At 52.0% G+C, this 16,005-nt stretch overlaps 1 protein-coding gene across 16 annotated transcripts in view; it reads right to left on the minus strand.

Moving 5' to 3' along the window:
• Positions 1–16,005, minus strand: part of CELF2 (CUGBP Elav-like family member 2) — a 510,120-nt gene that overhangs the window by 15,134 nt on the left and 478,981 nt on the right. For 9 of the 16 annotated variants that reach the window (XM_045087392.1, XM_045087388.1, XM_013059135.2 and 6 more), the window contains 2 exons: positions 6,704–6,835; positions 936–1,133 (listed from right to left, as the gene is read on the minus strand). In XM_045087392.1, the coding sequence (XP_044943327.1) occupies positions 936–1,133; positions 6,704–6,835 (330 nt within the window). The remainder of the gene's footprint in view (positions 1–935; positions 1,134–6,703; positions 6,836–16,005) is intronic. The other 7 variants (XM_045087382.1, XM_045087386.1, XM_045087384.1 and 4 more) reach the window with 4 other exon arrangements.

Here is a 16,005-nt window from a genome sequence, read left to right on the forward strand (position 1 = left end):
GTGATCTCTCTGTGTCCAAAAAAAAAAAAGATTAAAAAAAAATATTCTGTTCTCCTAGAATACCATATTTAATGTACGCAGACAAGAACGTTTTGGAAATGTAAGGTTGAAGGCAAAGAAGGGAAAGAAATTTGTAAAAACCTCCTCAGCCATCCTTCCTCTTCTAGCCTCTTCTGCCGCACTCCCAACAGGTGCGGAAGAGAAAAAATACCATGTGGCCGAGTTTGCTTTAAAGCAATTTCTACTGAGGAGAAGAGACCGAAAGCAAGAAAGGAAAAGACATGCTCTCCCTCTCTGGACTGGCTCATTAACTGTTTTATAATTAGCTTGAATTTATTCTTAGCCTTAACTTCCTGAGACTCAGTCGGCCTGGCTGGCAGAGAACCAAGCCCATCAATCACGCACTCACTTCCTCAGGAGACCCCCCCCCCCCCATGCCACAGACCCAGCTGATCCTGACGGGGGATTCTGTCCTTAGCCCGCCACCGTCACCTGCCAAGAGGCCAGCCAGCCAGGGGCAGGGGCTGAGCTACCTGCGACATGCCTGGGAAGACCCCGGCTGACCCCCTCCACGAGGGCGGACTGGATGCGGCAGGGGAGGCGTCAGAGACCGGCCCTGCTGCTGATCCGGGCGGGGGCTCCTGGCAGGGTTGAGACGGCAGCAGCTACTAGAAACCGCAGAGAAGCACGCAGCGGGGGAGAAGCGTGTCTGAGGAGGTAAATAGGACACTCGGAACCGCGGCGAGATAAAAGAAGTTCAAGTCCGAGGAGGGGAGGAGGTGCAGACCGCTGGCTTGGCCGTGTTGGGTTTCTCAGCAGAAACTAACCAGGAGAACCCAGCCCGGGAAGAGCGGGACTGACCCCCTGGCTTCCTCTTCGGCTTCGTGGGCGCCCGCTCGAGGGTCCTCTGCCCCGCGGGCCGGGCGGGCACCTACCTTCCTTCTGGCTGCCCGCGGCGCTCTGCTGCTGCAGCAGGCTCTGGCTGTACAGCGTGGGCAGCGCCGCGGCCGCGTACTGCTGGATCCCTGAGTAGGCCTGCGTGAGGGCGTCCATGGTGCCCGCCGTGCCATTCGTCAAGCCCGTGGCGCCAAGTCCTCCATTCAGAGCCGCCATACCTGAGAGCATTTGAGCAACTTTACAAAAAACCCAACAATAGAGAAGAGAAATAGCACTGTTCATTAGTGCTTTCCGAAGGAAGGCAGAGTCATTTGACACAAGTACGACACAAGTGCATGCAGCCGGCACAGCGACAGCCCGACGCGACGTGAAGACGCCACTGCGACGTGACGGTCGTCACAACGGTGAACACACAACAGGACCCGAGGAACCCCCCCCCACCCCCAGCCCCGCGCGCGGACGCCGCCCCTCCCGAGGCGGGCGAGCAGACGGCACGCGGCGCGACAGCGAGACGCCACACGGCGGTTCCATGCACGCTGCTACTGGCAAGAACGCGCGTCCTTCTCAACGGAAGGTCTCTCCGGGCCGTGGCCGTGCTGCAGGAGGCCGTGCGGGATGAGGGCTGCGAAGAGCCCGGCACCTACGTCCGTTCCCTGGGCGCTCGCAGGAGCCATGGGACGGCTCGGGGGCTCGCGGAGAAAGGGACACAACCGCGCTCTCAGCAGGCGGATGACAGGGTCCCGGAGGCAGCTCTGTCCCCAGCGAGCCCGTGCACGGCCACTGCCCCGCCAGCCCTGAAACAGCTGAGGGATGGCGCCTGAGACTAGGCCGATCGAAGCATCGTCTAGCCGGGAAGAATGAAGGCACAGGACACAATGGGGACCGGACCCTAGTCAGGGAACAGGGAACTGGGGCTGCTCGGCAGGAGAGGCTCAAAACAGAGCGGGGCCGAGGGCAGCAGCAGCAGCAGACACACGCTGGTATCAGCCCGGGCCCCAGGTCACGGGTTGCGCTGCCAAGACAGCCCGCTCCGACCCTGTGTTCCAGGTAATTGGAGTGACGCCCGTCTGTAGGCGGGCTCTCGGCCATTCCTGCGGGGGACTGCTGGCCCGCACGCTTTGGTTTTTTCCCTGTCGCCTGGCTGCTCTCTGGCTCTATAGAATGGTTGCTGACTGTGCCCCATGGGCCCCGAGTCCGGGGTCAGAACAAGCAATACTTTACAAAGGGCGAACTTTCCTAGGAGCTCAACAGATGGAAGTGGGGACGTCATTATTGCCTTCAGTTGCCTTTACTATGATTAAAACATTTCAAAAGAGAGAGATCCCGTTTCTGGGAAGAACTCACTGAAAACATTAAGGAAACTCTTGAATGGATTAGGGCAACTGATTAGGGCTATTAAGATAGCCAAGATGGGGGCGCCTGGGTGGCTCAGTGGGTTAAGCCACTGCCTTCGGCTCAGGTCATGATCTCAGAGTCCTGGGATCGAGTCCCGCATCGGGCTCTCTGCTCAGCGGAGAGCCTGCTTCCCTCTCTCTCTCTCTGGCTGCCTCTCCGTCTACTTGTGATTTCTCTCTGTCAAATTAATAAATAAAATCTTAAAAAAAAAAAAAAGATAGCCAAGATGACTAAGTGAAACACAAAACCCAGCAAGAAGCCTAAGGAGGGTCAGGGAACCAGATGAGCTCGCTTAGAAATGATCCCAGGAATCCAACCCCGGGTCACATGGGCGCCCGCCGTGTTCTCGGGCGCCAGCCCCAGACCACGGAGCGGGTGGGGGTTCTGCTTCCCCTCAGCATCCCTCTGTCACTCAGATACCTCCCTCCCTCAGGTCGGAAGGACTACAGACATACTGGAGGCTTAGCAGCAGAGGAAACGCATCGAGCCTCAGGCCCGGTTTTCTTCCTGGGGGCTTGCGGGGACAGGAGTGGGCACTGGATGAAGTGACCGCATGCGGCCGCCTCCATACAGACCCCGCGCGGCCCCGGGGGTGAGGGGCTGAAGGACGGGCCTCTTGAAAACCGAAATCCCTGCAGGTAGATCTAGCAGACGTGCAATAAGCTGACGAGGTGCTGACCAGCAGAGGTCCTGGGGACTCTGCTTCACGTTTCTTACTGCGAAGGAGTCTGCGCTCATCCCAATAAATGCTCTTAAAGAGCTTGAACCAGTGTGTCCTAATTAAACAGTCCCCCAGACACCGGCTAATCCCATCTACCCTGCTCAGGCCTCTCTCCTCCTCCATGCTGGTGTTCTTAGGGCTGCTGAAGGCTGGGGAGTAACTTCACTTTTCTCCTTTCAGTCTTATCTTCGCCTCATCTCCCAGTATTTGTGTGAATGCAAAGAAACAGCCTCGTTCTTTTCTAGGAAGGGGAGGGGAGGGTGTACAGTGTGTCTGGAGAGCTGGGCACAGCTCAGTGCTGTTGGTTTCGTTACCACCGGGCTGTGCGCAGGTGCTGGGGACACAGACCAGCAGACCATGGGGCTCGGCGATGGGAAGCCGGATCCCTGTGCGGGAAGGAATTCTAGTGGGAGAGAGTGGGGACTTGCCACTCTACTTATACCTATGGCGTGAGAGTCTAGGTGTGCATTGCAGCCTACAGAGCTGCTCAGGCACAGCTGAAGATGGGTGTTCTGCCGCCAGCACGGAATAGAGCTCGATGTCTCTAGAACCTTGTCGGCTAAGGGCCTGGCTGTTTACAGCCCCTGACACGTAGGAGCCTTAGGAGTGTGCCTCCCTGGGCTTTGCAGCTTTACTGGAGACCAGACACACGGCTGGTGTTTCATTGAAGAGGTCACTGGGGGCCCCTGACTCCCTTCCTCTCCAGTACCACCCCCCCGCCCCTTTTAAAATCATCCAGGTCAGGTGAATTTTGTTTCCACCTTTTTAATTGAAAAAAAAAAAAAAAAAATCTGCCTCTCAGTGGAGCTGCACAGTTCAAACCTGTGTTGTTCAAGGTCAACTCTATTTCTATGAGGACTGTTCACCAAGTGCTGGTTACATTCTGACAATCCTCATTTTAAGCACTATCTGGTAAGCCATTTGGAAAAATGATGTGATTTGAACAAAGAAAAACAGGTACTTCACCTGACCTGTATTTCAACACATAAAGTTAGATACGGACTCTTGAGTGGACATACCTGCAAAAAATATTTGGTCTTAGTTCAGATGTACAAAACATGTCTTAGATACAGAGCATGTCTGGGGAACCCTCAGATAATCCAGAACTGAAAGCTCTGTTAGGGAGTCGCCCACAGTCCTTACTTCTGATCTTGGCAACTTTTGCTTTTAGCTTTAGGCTTCCACTCTACTTTTTTTAGCCCCTCCATTCATGAATATATAAAGGGGAGACATGGGATATCGGATTTGAGTTTAATTGAGTTACTTGTCTTCTAGCTAAAACTTTATTTTGGGAGGAGGAGAGGGGCCCTTTGGCAGTGAAGAGCGTAGTAACATTTACATAAAGATGAGCTAATTGGGAATTAATTGGATTCCATCTACCTACATTCTTCCTGGCTCCTTGATCCATGGGAAAGAGATGGCTCTATTTGGACAACCAGAGATTTCTTTCAGTAGCGTGTCATTGTTCCTGGGATTGAGTACGGTAGGAAACAGCAGTGATATGGAAGCTGTGGCCAACTGTTTTAGGAGCTGCCTCTGTTCTGGTGACTCGAGTACCTTGAGCATCACGCAGTAGGACCGACAGCATGATTGCGTTCAGGCAGAACGGCCTGAAAGAGGATCCTCTATGTATTTCGGATTCCTCTTGGTAGTCGAGGAAAGAAAGACCAGCTCCGAGCCAACGTTGGGCTTGTTAAACAGCTCTGTGCTAGTAACCTTAACCAAATCAGAAGGAATGTCGTTTTGTTTGTGATTTTCGTAAATGAGCAATTAAACATTTTCCGGGTTCACGCCCTCCCCTAAGGGCTTTCTGAAATGAGACCCCGTCTCTATTCCCCGTCAGCTCTCCGTACTTACTGTGCCCCAATCGCAAAAAATTTAGAAAACAAAATTTAAGCGTGTTGTCCTTGCCAGAAGCAAAATTGGTGTGATGTAGAGCCCACGCAAGAACTAGCCCTGGTTTCTCGGCCTTTCAACAGAGCCCCTCGCTAGTCCCTCATGGCACCGATGGGAAACACCAGCAAAGCACCAGAGACTGGGATGGAGAGAGACAGGACCACACAGACAGGAGGACAGCACACAGCAGTCATTAGCACGTGCTGAGGAGGACAGCCATTCCCACTGGCCTGTTACTTTGCAGACCAAGGACAGGACAGGCAGGCGATCAAATCAAAGTCCTTGTTTTAGGGGAGCTAGGTCCTGGGGCAAGAGAAGCAGCATGAAGGGACGTGTGCAAACACACTTGTCTGCAACCGAGGGGAAGGAAGTGGGTTGGAGCGTCTGCAGAACAAGTCAGAAACAGGAGTCAAGGCAGTGAGGGCTCCTCCCGGGCCGTTGGAAACTGGGGAGCTGGAGGCAGTTTTACTGGAATAAAACATTCTGTTGTCACATGGTTCCCACTTCATGTACTATTTGCTAATCAAGACTGTCCCATCTGGAAGGAATAATCTTTTTCTTTTTTTTTGGCCTATGGTCTGATAAAACTCAGTCCCACTTTCTGTTTTTCCCAGAGCATCTGAATAGCAGTTTAATAAAACTTGAACATTTGTTAAGTTCTAGATTTTTTTTTTTTTCAATAAACTACAAGGCATTCTTTTTGAGATTTTAAAATATATACTTATTCGGATTTTTTTGTTTTTAAGAAAGTGTACCATCTGATCACTTCTTAAAAACTGTTCCCTGCTTGGATCATGGCTGAAACCAACTTGCCAAGGACCCCTTTCTGAAAGCTGAAAGTGGGCAGCCCTTGGGTTGCCCGGGCTGCATGGTAAGTCATTGGGCCCCCAAATCAGAATCTCTTCGGGCTCTCCTAGGCTGGGCTACTCCCCACTTAGGACCAAACTGAGGGAAAGGCCAAAGTCCCTCTCTGGGGGCAGAGGATCACTTTCCCCAGCTGTAGGAGCCAGTGCCAAGCACAAGGCTAAAATAGGACTTATTCTCTGTCTGGGGCCTATTCCGACCAACCCCCCAAACCCTTCTAAGATCCAAAATGGCAGAAATGGGCAAGCTGTGCAGGACAGAACCTGGAGTTCTTCCCTGAGTCCCTAGCTTTCAGGCTGAAGGGATTCTGTACGCCAGCTGCCCGGCTCTGCCGTGCCATGGTGACATTCTCTTCAGAGAGGGAGGTGCTGTGGAGGGAGTCCTGTCTGGGGGTGCAGCCGGCGGGGCTCCACACTCCGCTCTAGTTCCTTCTTTCCAGGGCCTCGCTTTTCCTTCTCTATATGTCATAGATCTTTAGAGCAAGAGGACACCAAGGAGATCATCTAATCCAGAACTTTTCTGTTTTCAAGTGGGACTCTGAAACCTGGGGTGGGTGGGCCGGTGTTTGCTCACGATTTTTGCAGTTTGGGGAACTGGACCCATGCGTCCCGACTTCTAGTTCATTGCTCTAATAAAACACACTGCCTTTCAGAAGAGACCACAGCAAAACCCAAACCACCCTGCTGTGAAGCCTGCACCTCTCTGTCAGCCGCAGGCGCCTGTGGACGGATCCACACTGGGAGACCAGGCCGGGAGGGGGCTGCTTTGGGAGGCAAAGTGAGCACAGTCCGCGTGTGCCGGGAACGGCTGCGCGGCTCCATCCCAAGTTTTAGTTCTCTCTGTTCCCTCTCCTTTGCAGGTCATTACTCGCTGACCGTTTGCTGGGGAGAATTTGGGGGAAGGCTGTCCACCAGAGCAGCAAATACTCACTGTTTATGGTACCTGCTAGTGCATTAATATTATTCAGTCCGACAGTGGCTCCCGCCAGTCCTTGCAGAGTCCCGAGAGAGGTCAGAGAATTCATGGCTGCACCAGCAGTGGAGTTGGGGGTTGAAGCTGCCACTGAAACACAAGACAGGGAGGCGGGGAGAGAAAACAGAAGGTGAGTGAAGGCCAGTAGGCCTGGAAGGTTATCGTCCTCACCGCGGCGGACGGAGCGACCGCGCTCGGGGCTGCTCCGACCGTGAGGTTTGGTGATTAGAAGAGTCACAGCTCTGGCCCGTCGGTGGGTGTGCTCCACGCTTGTGGGCCGGGTGAGTCTGCGAGGGGGCGGCTGTCTTCTGGGGAGGCTGCCCTCCCTCTGCCCCGGCAAGCCCCATTAGCTGCAGGAGGAGCCTCTGTCCTCCAGGCTGGGGACTTACCCAGGTTCACCAGGGACCAGCACATGGGTCAGGGGCACGGGGGGGTTGGTAAGTGACACTTCTGGGCTTTCTCACTGTTTCTGCTTCAGACTCAGCTTTTTCCTTCCTCAATGAAATTTCGAAAAAAAAAAAAAAAATCCTACATCTTCCTGAGTTTGACAGAAGACTTAAGGGTCTAGGGGGTGGTGGTGACAGGGTGAGGAGGGGTAGGAGACGAAACCACTTTGCCCCAAACTGTCTCTCTCTTAACTACCCACCCTTCCCCCACCTTTTAGGTTAGCACACTTATTTCTCCTGCTCCAGTGCACAGTTCATGGGTTTTCATCTGTCCGCAGGGTTATCCAGCGCCACCACCTCGCAGAATATTCTTACCCCAAAGAAACCCAGCCCCCTTAGCACGCATTCCCCGTTCCCCCGCTGCCGACACTGGCCCCCACTCGTCTCTCCCTGTCTCTGGGTTCGCTTCGCCTGGATAACTTCACATAACTGGAATCCTACAAATCGTGACCTTTTCTGACTGCTTCCTTCATAGCAGAACGTTCCCAAGGTCCGTCTGCACGGCACGGGTCGCAGAACTTCAGCCCCTGACTGCTGAGTAATACTCCGCTGTACAGAAGCGCTGTCATCGGTTGAGCCGCTCATGGGGGCGGACATTTGGACGTGTCGACTGTCGGGTCAGTATGAAGGATGATGCTGGGAACACCCGTGAACGAGCTGTCCTGTAGCCGTATGTTTTCATTTCTCCTGAGTGTGTGTATATCTGGGTCTTTATCTCTACACACACCCAGGAGGGGGATTGCGGGGTCATAGGATAAAGTTACGCTTGACATTTTGAGGAATTGCCAGACTGTTCTCTGGAGCAGCTGCACTCCCTGTCCCTACTGCACTTACAGTGGCTTCTGTAAATAGTACTTCAGGTATCTTACGTTTGTGTACAGTTGTTTGCTTTACACTCTGCCGACTTCTTCCACGGACATCACTTCCCTTCATCCTGACGATGGAGGGTAAAAGCTAAACTGAACTTCAGCCAGTGCTAAAAGCAGCACCGGGTCCGTTTCTGGCTGTGAAATCTAGGATGGCCCGGAACTCTATCCATCCTTCTGGAATGTTCCGGCTCAGCGGGAGCTCATCCTTGTTCTGCCTTCCGAAGCCACATACAGAGCATCGCTTGAAATGCACCCTGCTTGGGATCCCTTCTGGATGAGGCCAGATCAAATGCCGAAAAAACGAATTCCCCGCCTTGTCACATTTCCGTCCACACATGGCATTAGCTTCTGACACCTCATAATGTGTTTTCTTTCTTTTTATTAAAAAGAAAATGATATATAATCCAATGTTTTCATTCTTTTGTATTAGAAAACATTTCAAACACACACACAAGAGAAAATAACATGACAGACTCCTGTAAACTCAGGTCTATATGCTATCTGAGAAGCAACTTTGTTTATTTTAAGGCATAACTTCACACCTTTGTTGTCTCACCGCTATATACTTAAGTATGTAACTCTAAGAATTGTGGATGTTGTCTTTAAAGTCTCCAAACTATTCTATCCCACAAAAAGAACAGTGGCTCCTTGGCTTTACTATGGGATCGTATCTTGTTTAGGATTTTTTCACCTATGAACATGAATAAGCTGGGCATTTATTTTCTCTTCTTGTGCTATCTTTAGTTGTGCTAATAAGCTTTTGCTAACCTCATAAAATGACTCTGCCTTTATCTCTGCATTTTCTGGAATAAATTGTGCAAGTTTGATATTACTTATAACTTAAATGTCTGGGAAAATACGCCAGTAAAAATGATGTGGACTTGATATTTCTTCAAGGGATGGTTCTAAAATACAGATTACATTTCTTTAATAAATAGGATTGTTCAACTGCTTTAACCAGTTTTATTAAGTCATAGCTTTCTAGGAAATTGTATATTTAAGTTATCAGATTTATAGTGGCATAAAATTACTCATAATATGCTCTTAATAAAATTTTAAAGTCAGGAACATTTACCTTTAAGTCTTTTTTTTTTTTTTTTTTTTTTTTTTTTTTTTTTTTTTTTTGGTTTGCCTGAGCTGTCCGTTACTGAGAGAAGCCTGTGAAAATCTTCCACTATGGTAAAATCAGTTTCTCCAGGTAAATGTGGAAATGTTTTGGAATACACCTTGAAGCTAGCTATGTTTCTACTTGCATAGATGTTTCTAAATTATTCTATTTTCTGGTACAATAAACTTTGTGTGGTGATCTTCTTATTTCTACTTTTACCTTCAAGTCTTTTGTATGATGTTAAAAAAAGAAAAGCACCAGATTTGGTTATTTGAATGTCTCTTTTGTTATGGTTTTGCTTTTTTCTGTCTGTATTTCAGCTGTATCTCTTATAATGAATATATACACAGGTTTCAAAAACTAGAGCATAACAATTTAATAGTCTTTCAGTATTTCAGCACACACATTTTAAGTGTGCAATATGTCCTATCATTTTCCCTCTTCTTGCCTTCCCTTAGGACTATTATCATTACTCTTTTCACATTCTATTTTCTCCTCTACTACTCTGAAGGTAATATATACTATTTCTATTCTTTTATATGCTACTTTAACAACTTTAACAGTCAAATGTAACTTATAAAAATCAAAGGTAATCATTGTCTTTTTTTCCTTTGCCAGAACATTTGTCAGAATGCCTCTCCATCTGTGTATGTTTTTAGGACAATGTCTAGAGATGGTGGTTGACTTTTATAATTTTCACCAGTTATGGTGGTTTCACTGGGGAAGCAGTTCACAGATATCCTCATATGCTCGTATTTCTGTTCTAGAAGTAGTTCCCCAATGTCACCTAAAACTGTGTGAAAATTCTTCAGGTTTTTATTACCAGTTCAGAATCAGAACATGCATTACGGATAGTTTTTACTCCTCATTCCCTAGCCCAACAGTCTGGTGAAGGCTGTCACATGCAGACTGACACCAGCCCCACGTAAGTCTGGAACCCCAAAAGGTAAGACAAGCAATCCAGGATGAACAAGGGATACTCCCCCTTTGTGGACTATAGGGCAAACTGCTGGTTTCAAAATTCAGTGATAAGTAGGATGAGGGCAATTTCTCTGATAATGTTTAATACTAATCAAGCCCTCACATGGGTTTGCAACCCAACTTTATTTCATCTGAGTGGTCCAAAGCTCAATGTCTAGAACTTCGTGTGATCCCAGCCTTATACTTCTAACATCTTCAGAATCAAGTATAACTCATCCTTGAAAGGACCTATTTTCAACCCCAATGAACTCCCAGAAATAAAGGCCAAGATAGTTAAGTTGAGAGTAAAAAAGCAAAAAACAAAAAACAAAAAAACAAAAATGTACAACTAAACCAAGTACCCAGAATAAGCAGGAGTAGACACAGAGTTAGATACCTTATTGAGATCTACCAAGATTTCAGATACTGGATTTGTTAGCACACAATAGGAAGGAAGTGCATTTAAAATGTTTGCAGAAACTTAAAAGGTTCTGAAAAGTGAAAAAAGCAGGTTATTATAAAAAATGACCAAGTATACTGATAACTAAATGAAAATCCCAGAGGGGGACCTGGGGTGGCTCAGTTGGTTAAGTGTCTTATTCTTGGTTTCAGCTCAGGTCATGATCTCAGGGTCGTGAGATCAAGCCCTGTGTCAGGCTTAGTGCTTAGCAGAGTCTGCCTGAGATTCTCTCCATCTTCCTCTCCATCCACCCCTCCCCCTGCTCATGTTCTGTCTCTAAAATGAAATTTTAAAGTCCTAGAAATGAAAAGTATAATAAAATACAAAATTCATTGGATACAGAGGTTTAATAGTATATTAGACACAGTAGAAGAGAGAATTTAGGGAGCTTGAAGACAGCTTTGAGGAGTTCTATGCAACTCAGAGATTGAGCCAACATGAGATGTTAAAATACTGCACAAGATCTCTAACATGGCTAGGTGAAGCTCAGGAGGAAAAGAGAAAAATGGGGAGGAGGCAGTATGGGAAGAGTTAATGACTGAGAATTTTCCAAAACTGGTAAGATCCCCTGCCCTTCTCCAATATCCATACATACAGGGATTCCAATGAATTCTATTCAGGAAAAATAAAAACACATAATTAGATGCACCACAACAAAAAAACCAAAGAAAACAAACAAAAATGCAGAACACCAAAGGAGAAGATCTTAAAAACAACCAGCCAGAAAAAATGCCTTCAATGTCACTGAAGTGACAGACACCTCGCTACCTGGCATCTCAACAGTAATGATGTAAGACAGGCTAGAGGTGCGGAGAGCAGCTAACTGTCCACTTAGAATATCCAACAAAAATATACTTCACAAATAAGGACAAAATAAAGAAGTGATTGTCATGTAAAAGCTCAGACTTTTTTTTTTTTTTAACCAATATCCCTCACTAAACGTAAGGTTCAGGTGGCTATGCTTCAGACTGAAGGAGAGACACTCCTTGATGAACAAAAATTGAAGGGATTTGTTGCCAGCAGTCCCTGTTACAAGAAATACTAAAGTCATTCAGGCTGAAATCAATACCCCCCAAAATAATATAAACACACACACACAGGACACCAAGAAAAGTAATTATGTAGATACTTATAAAAGACAGTAAAATTGCATTTTTCTTTTCTTCTCTTAATTGACTGAAAAATCAACTGCTGAAAGCAGCGTGTATATAATTGTGCTGTTGGGCCTCTACCATCTAGAAATACATTTGACAGTAAAAACACAAAGAAAGTGGGTGCGGGGGACAAAGTTGGGCTGCACGCGGGGAACTACACCAGATAGTAACCAGAGACCCAGAGGCGGAGAGAACCAGAGATGGTAAGTAAGAAGGCTGCAGACAGACTCTACAGATACATGCCTGCCCTCCTTTTCTATTTAAAATTAACTCGATACTAGGTTTGTGACCACACAGACACAATAGGTATGTAATAGCACCAAGGCGAGGGGGCGGAGCAGCAGGCGGGAGGGCCCGCTGTGTGTCCCACCGGCGTCCAGCTGCTGTTACCTGAGCCAGATTCCAGTAAGACGGCAGGACACGCGGAAAGTCGGGGAGCAGCCACCAGGAAAACACACTTTAAAAATAGGGAGCAAGGTCACTGAAGAAGTTCAAAGGTTATACTAGAAAATATTCATTTGATGCAAAATCAAGCCATAAAGGAGCAACAAAAACCAAGCAACTAGAGACCCGCTGGAAATGTCACACTCACGGGCGGCCTGAGACGGGTACTCGGTGTGGCGGACCGGACGGATCGGAAGCCGCGGCTGTCAGACCCGGATCTGCCGGTACCGTGTACCGCCGCAGACACACTTCGGAGTCCAAGACGCCAACAGGCTGGAAGTACGGATGTGAGGATGCAGGCCGCGCGCACGGCGCCCCGGGCCCGACCGGCCGAGCTGGCGCGAGACCGAGGCTTCCCGCAGCCCGAGCGGGGACGAGGCCGGGTCAGCTGCTCGCGCGCGGGACCGGACCCCCTCCGTGAAGACCGGGAGACAGAGCCCGTTAAGAGACCTGCAGCGCCAGCGTGTGCGGACGGCCAGAAACCCTTGTCGGAGCTCTGTTGTGTGTTTTGCCCACGCCCTGGGACTCCGCATTCGGATCCAAGAGATGGTGCAGGAGCGGCGGGGCGCGGGGGCGCTCCTGCGGCGCGGGAAGCGGGCGCGAAGCAGACGGGGCGACGGCACCCCGAGGGGCAGCCAGGGCAGCGGAGTGCCTGCATCCGAAGGTTCTCGCTCTCCCGCGGGAAGCACAGGCCGCTCCTGCCAGAACGGACCAGGCTCAGCGGCGGCTCCCACCACGGATGGCCGGCGGTGCCCGAGCTCACGGTCGGCCGCAGGGAGAGCGCAGCGAGGGACGCCCCCGCCATCCCGAAAGACTGGGGCGGGCGGCCGTCCCTGCGCGGCTGGGGGGTCCGGGGACACGAGACGCGGGACAAGGCCTTCAGCGCTGTCCGTCGCACAGGCCTCCTCGGTCTCTAGTCCCTCCGCAGCCCCCGGGCGGCCCCCTTGCACCCCCGCCGGGCCGGCAGCAGGGGCCCGCAGGTCGCTCAGCGCGGGTGTCCCTGAGCGGGACCGGGGGACGCTGCCAGCCGGGTCGCGGCTGCTGCGAGGCGAGGCTTGCGCTCGGAGGAAACCGCATCTCCTCACCCCCTTGTACCGACAGAAACCCCGAGGCAGCCGGCCCGGAGCTGAGCCCGCGGGCGCGCGGTGCAGGCGGCTTCCTCATCTGCCCCGGCGTCTGCGTCATTCGTAAGCAGAAAAGACAAAACCAGATGCCACGCCCGACCGAGAAGGCCGGGAGGACCGGGTCACGGGTCGTACAGAACCGGCTGCGCGCGGTGCCTGGAACCATGCCGGACCGGACCATCGTCGCCTGCGGGGTGCGGAGCAGCGGAGGGGACGCACCTGCCATGGGAACCTCTACCACGACGAGAAGGGAGGCGAGCTTCTTTCCTGTCCACTCGGCTTCGGTTCCCGACGCCTGGACGGCCACAGGGTCACCCTGTCCTTCCTCCCGACGGGGGGCGGAGGCCGCGTGTGCTTCGGCGGCCGCGGGCCCGTCTGCTTGCGCCCGCCCACGGCGCCGAGCAGCAGCGGGCGCCGAGCAGCAGCGGGCGCCGAGCAGCAGCGGGCGCCGAGCAGCAGCGGGCAGCCGCGCCGGCACCGCTTCTCGCTGGAGCTTCCCGTGGTGGCGGGGGTCGGGGGCAAGGAGCCCGCCGCAGAATGGGCTCACCCCGTGTCTTGTGGGTGACCTGCCCCTCCCCCACCTCTAAGACGGGCTGGAGGAGGAGGTGGGGGAGGCCACACTCGGCTTGGTGTGGCGAATTCCCAATTACGACGACGAACGGCAAGCTGGAGAGCGGACTTTGTGGACAGACCGACACACAGACACGTGCGCGGGGGTGGGGGACACGGCGGGGAGGGGGGCTGGAAATCCAGGAGGCCGCCTGGTCACCGACAGCACCGACAGCAGGCACAGCGGCAGGCTCCAGGTCTGGTTGCTATTACTCAAGCCTGGGACCACGGATACAGGGAGGCCGGGCGACTCCCCGCGGCTGCGGCCAGGCCTGGAGGAAGGCTGGGCGCGCCCGGGGCTGGGGGAGGGATCAAGCAGGACAGTAAGACACGGGAACTCCCTAACTTGCCCCCATGAGAAGATGCCATGTGCCCTCGGCTTTGGGCAGAATCTGAAAATTCACCCTGAGCAGGTCTCAGCTGGAAAAGATATCTCCCCTGCGTCGCTGGCCGCCGCTGAGGACCTGCTGAACTCCAACAGAGTACCCACTTTGAGCAAAAAACCTCAAATTCCTCACAACTGATCTCAATGATGTGCTTTAAAAGCAGACACACAACAGAGACCCCAGACGTGGAAGGCAGAGACAGGAAGCCCCCACCCTGCACCCCACTTCTCTTTCCAGAAAGAACTCCCCCTCTCTCTGCTGTATGGATAAAGGGGACTCTACCCTTCCAGTCCCCACCAGCCTTGACCTCCCCAATGGGAGGCAGGGTGCCTAACGCAGCTGGACCACTGAATGAGAACACAGGACATCAGCAGGTGCCTGACGAAGGCCTTCCTCTTCTCTCTCCTCTTCCTGTTCGTTCTAATTTCTACATCACTGGGAGGCCAGTTAAGTTTATTTGGGTCCCAGAGCTATGTCTGGAGAGAGACCAGAATTACCACCCTGTGCTCTATGGTTCCCCCCCCAAAGATGTCTGTGTCCTAATTCTAGGCACCTGTGACTATGTCAGGGGACATGACCAAGAGGGATTCCAGGCTGCTCTTGGGCAGACCTGGAGGTGAGGAGATGGTCCTGGATTACCTGCCTGCGTTCCTGCCAGTGGAAGAGGGATTCGAAAGTGCGAGAGACGGCAGCATGAGAAGGACTTGCTGTGGAGATGAAGGAAGAAAGGAGCTGTTTGTTGAGGAAAAGTCTGTAGCCTCCAGAAGCCGGAAAAGCAGAGAAACGGATTCTTCCCTAGACCTTCCAGAAAGGACCATACGCTGGTGATACCCTGGTGCCCACCCGGTGAGCGCGCTGACCTTCTGCCCTGTGGAGGCGTGAGATAAGAGGCCTGCGTCGCTTCAGGCCACTCAGTCTGTGGCGATCTGTCATAGCAGCGACAGAAAATGAACACATGCTCTGTGTCAGCTCCAGCAGTAATAGAGCGAGCCATGGTGACGGCTCGCACGACAGAGGCTTCCCTTTGTTCCCGCACGCGCCTGCGGTGGCTCCCGGAACCGTTCCCGGCTCTCCAGCGAGGCAGTCACTGGTGGAAGCTGACACGCGGCTGCAGGCCGGGGTCGCGATTTCACCCAGCTGCCTGGCCCTGGAAAGTTCACAGTACGCGACGCAGACGGAAACTCCTGTGTTGCATCTTGCGTCTGTCAGGCTGCGGCTGAGACTGACTTAGAGAAGCAGTGAGCTCACCGCCGTCATTTGGTTGGTTTTGGGGCTCGGGCCCCTCCCTAACCTGTAAGACCTTGGGCAGTCCTCCCACTTCGCTGAGGTTCAGGATGATCCTCAACGTGGGGATAAGGTGAGCCCCCCCCCCCCACGCCAAGAAGTGACAGAGGATCCTCAGGAAGTCAGATGAGGTGGTGGCACTGGTGTCTAATGCACGGGACGTGACCGATCCACACCGCAGATGATGTGTCCCGGAGGGATGCGGAGCTGGCCGTCCTGTCCTCAGGTTCATGCTGAGCCAGTCCCTCCCTGTCGAGAGGAAAGCAAGTGTGCGGTGCCCAGAGACCCCGCCGCCTGGGTGGTTGGCCTCATCCGTCGGGCATCTCCGGCCGTGTGCGCCATTCTGAGAGCGAGGAGGAGGGCGGGCGGCCGGCCAGGCAAGCTGAGACCCCGCTGATGCGAAGGCAGAACGGAGC

This window comes from Mustela putorius, unplaced genomic scaffold (assembly GCF_011764305.1).
Source record: "Mustela putorius furo isolate JIRA1106 unplaced genomic scaffold, ASM1176430v1.1 tig00001130_pilon_pilon_pilon, whole genome shotgun sequence".
NCBI lineage: Eukaryota > Metazoa > Chordata > Mammalia > Carnivora > Mustelidae > Mustela > Mustela putorius.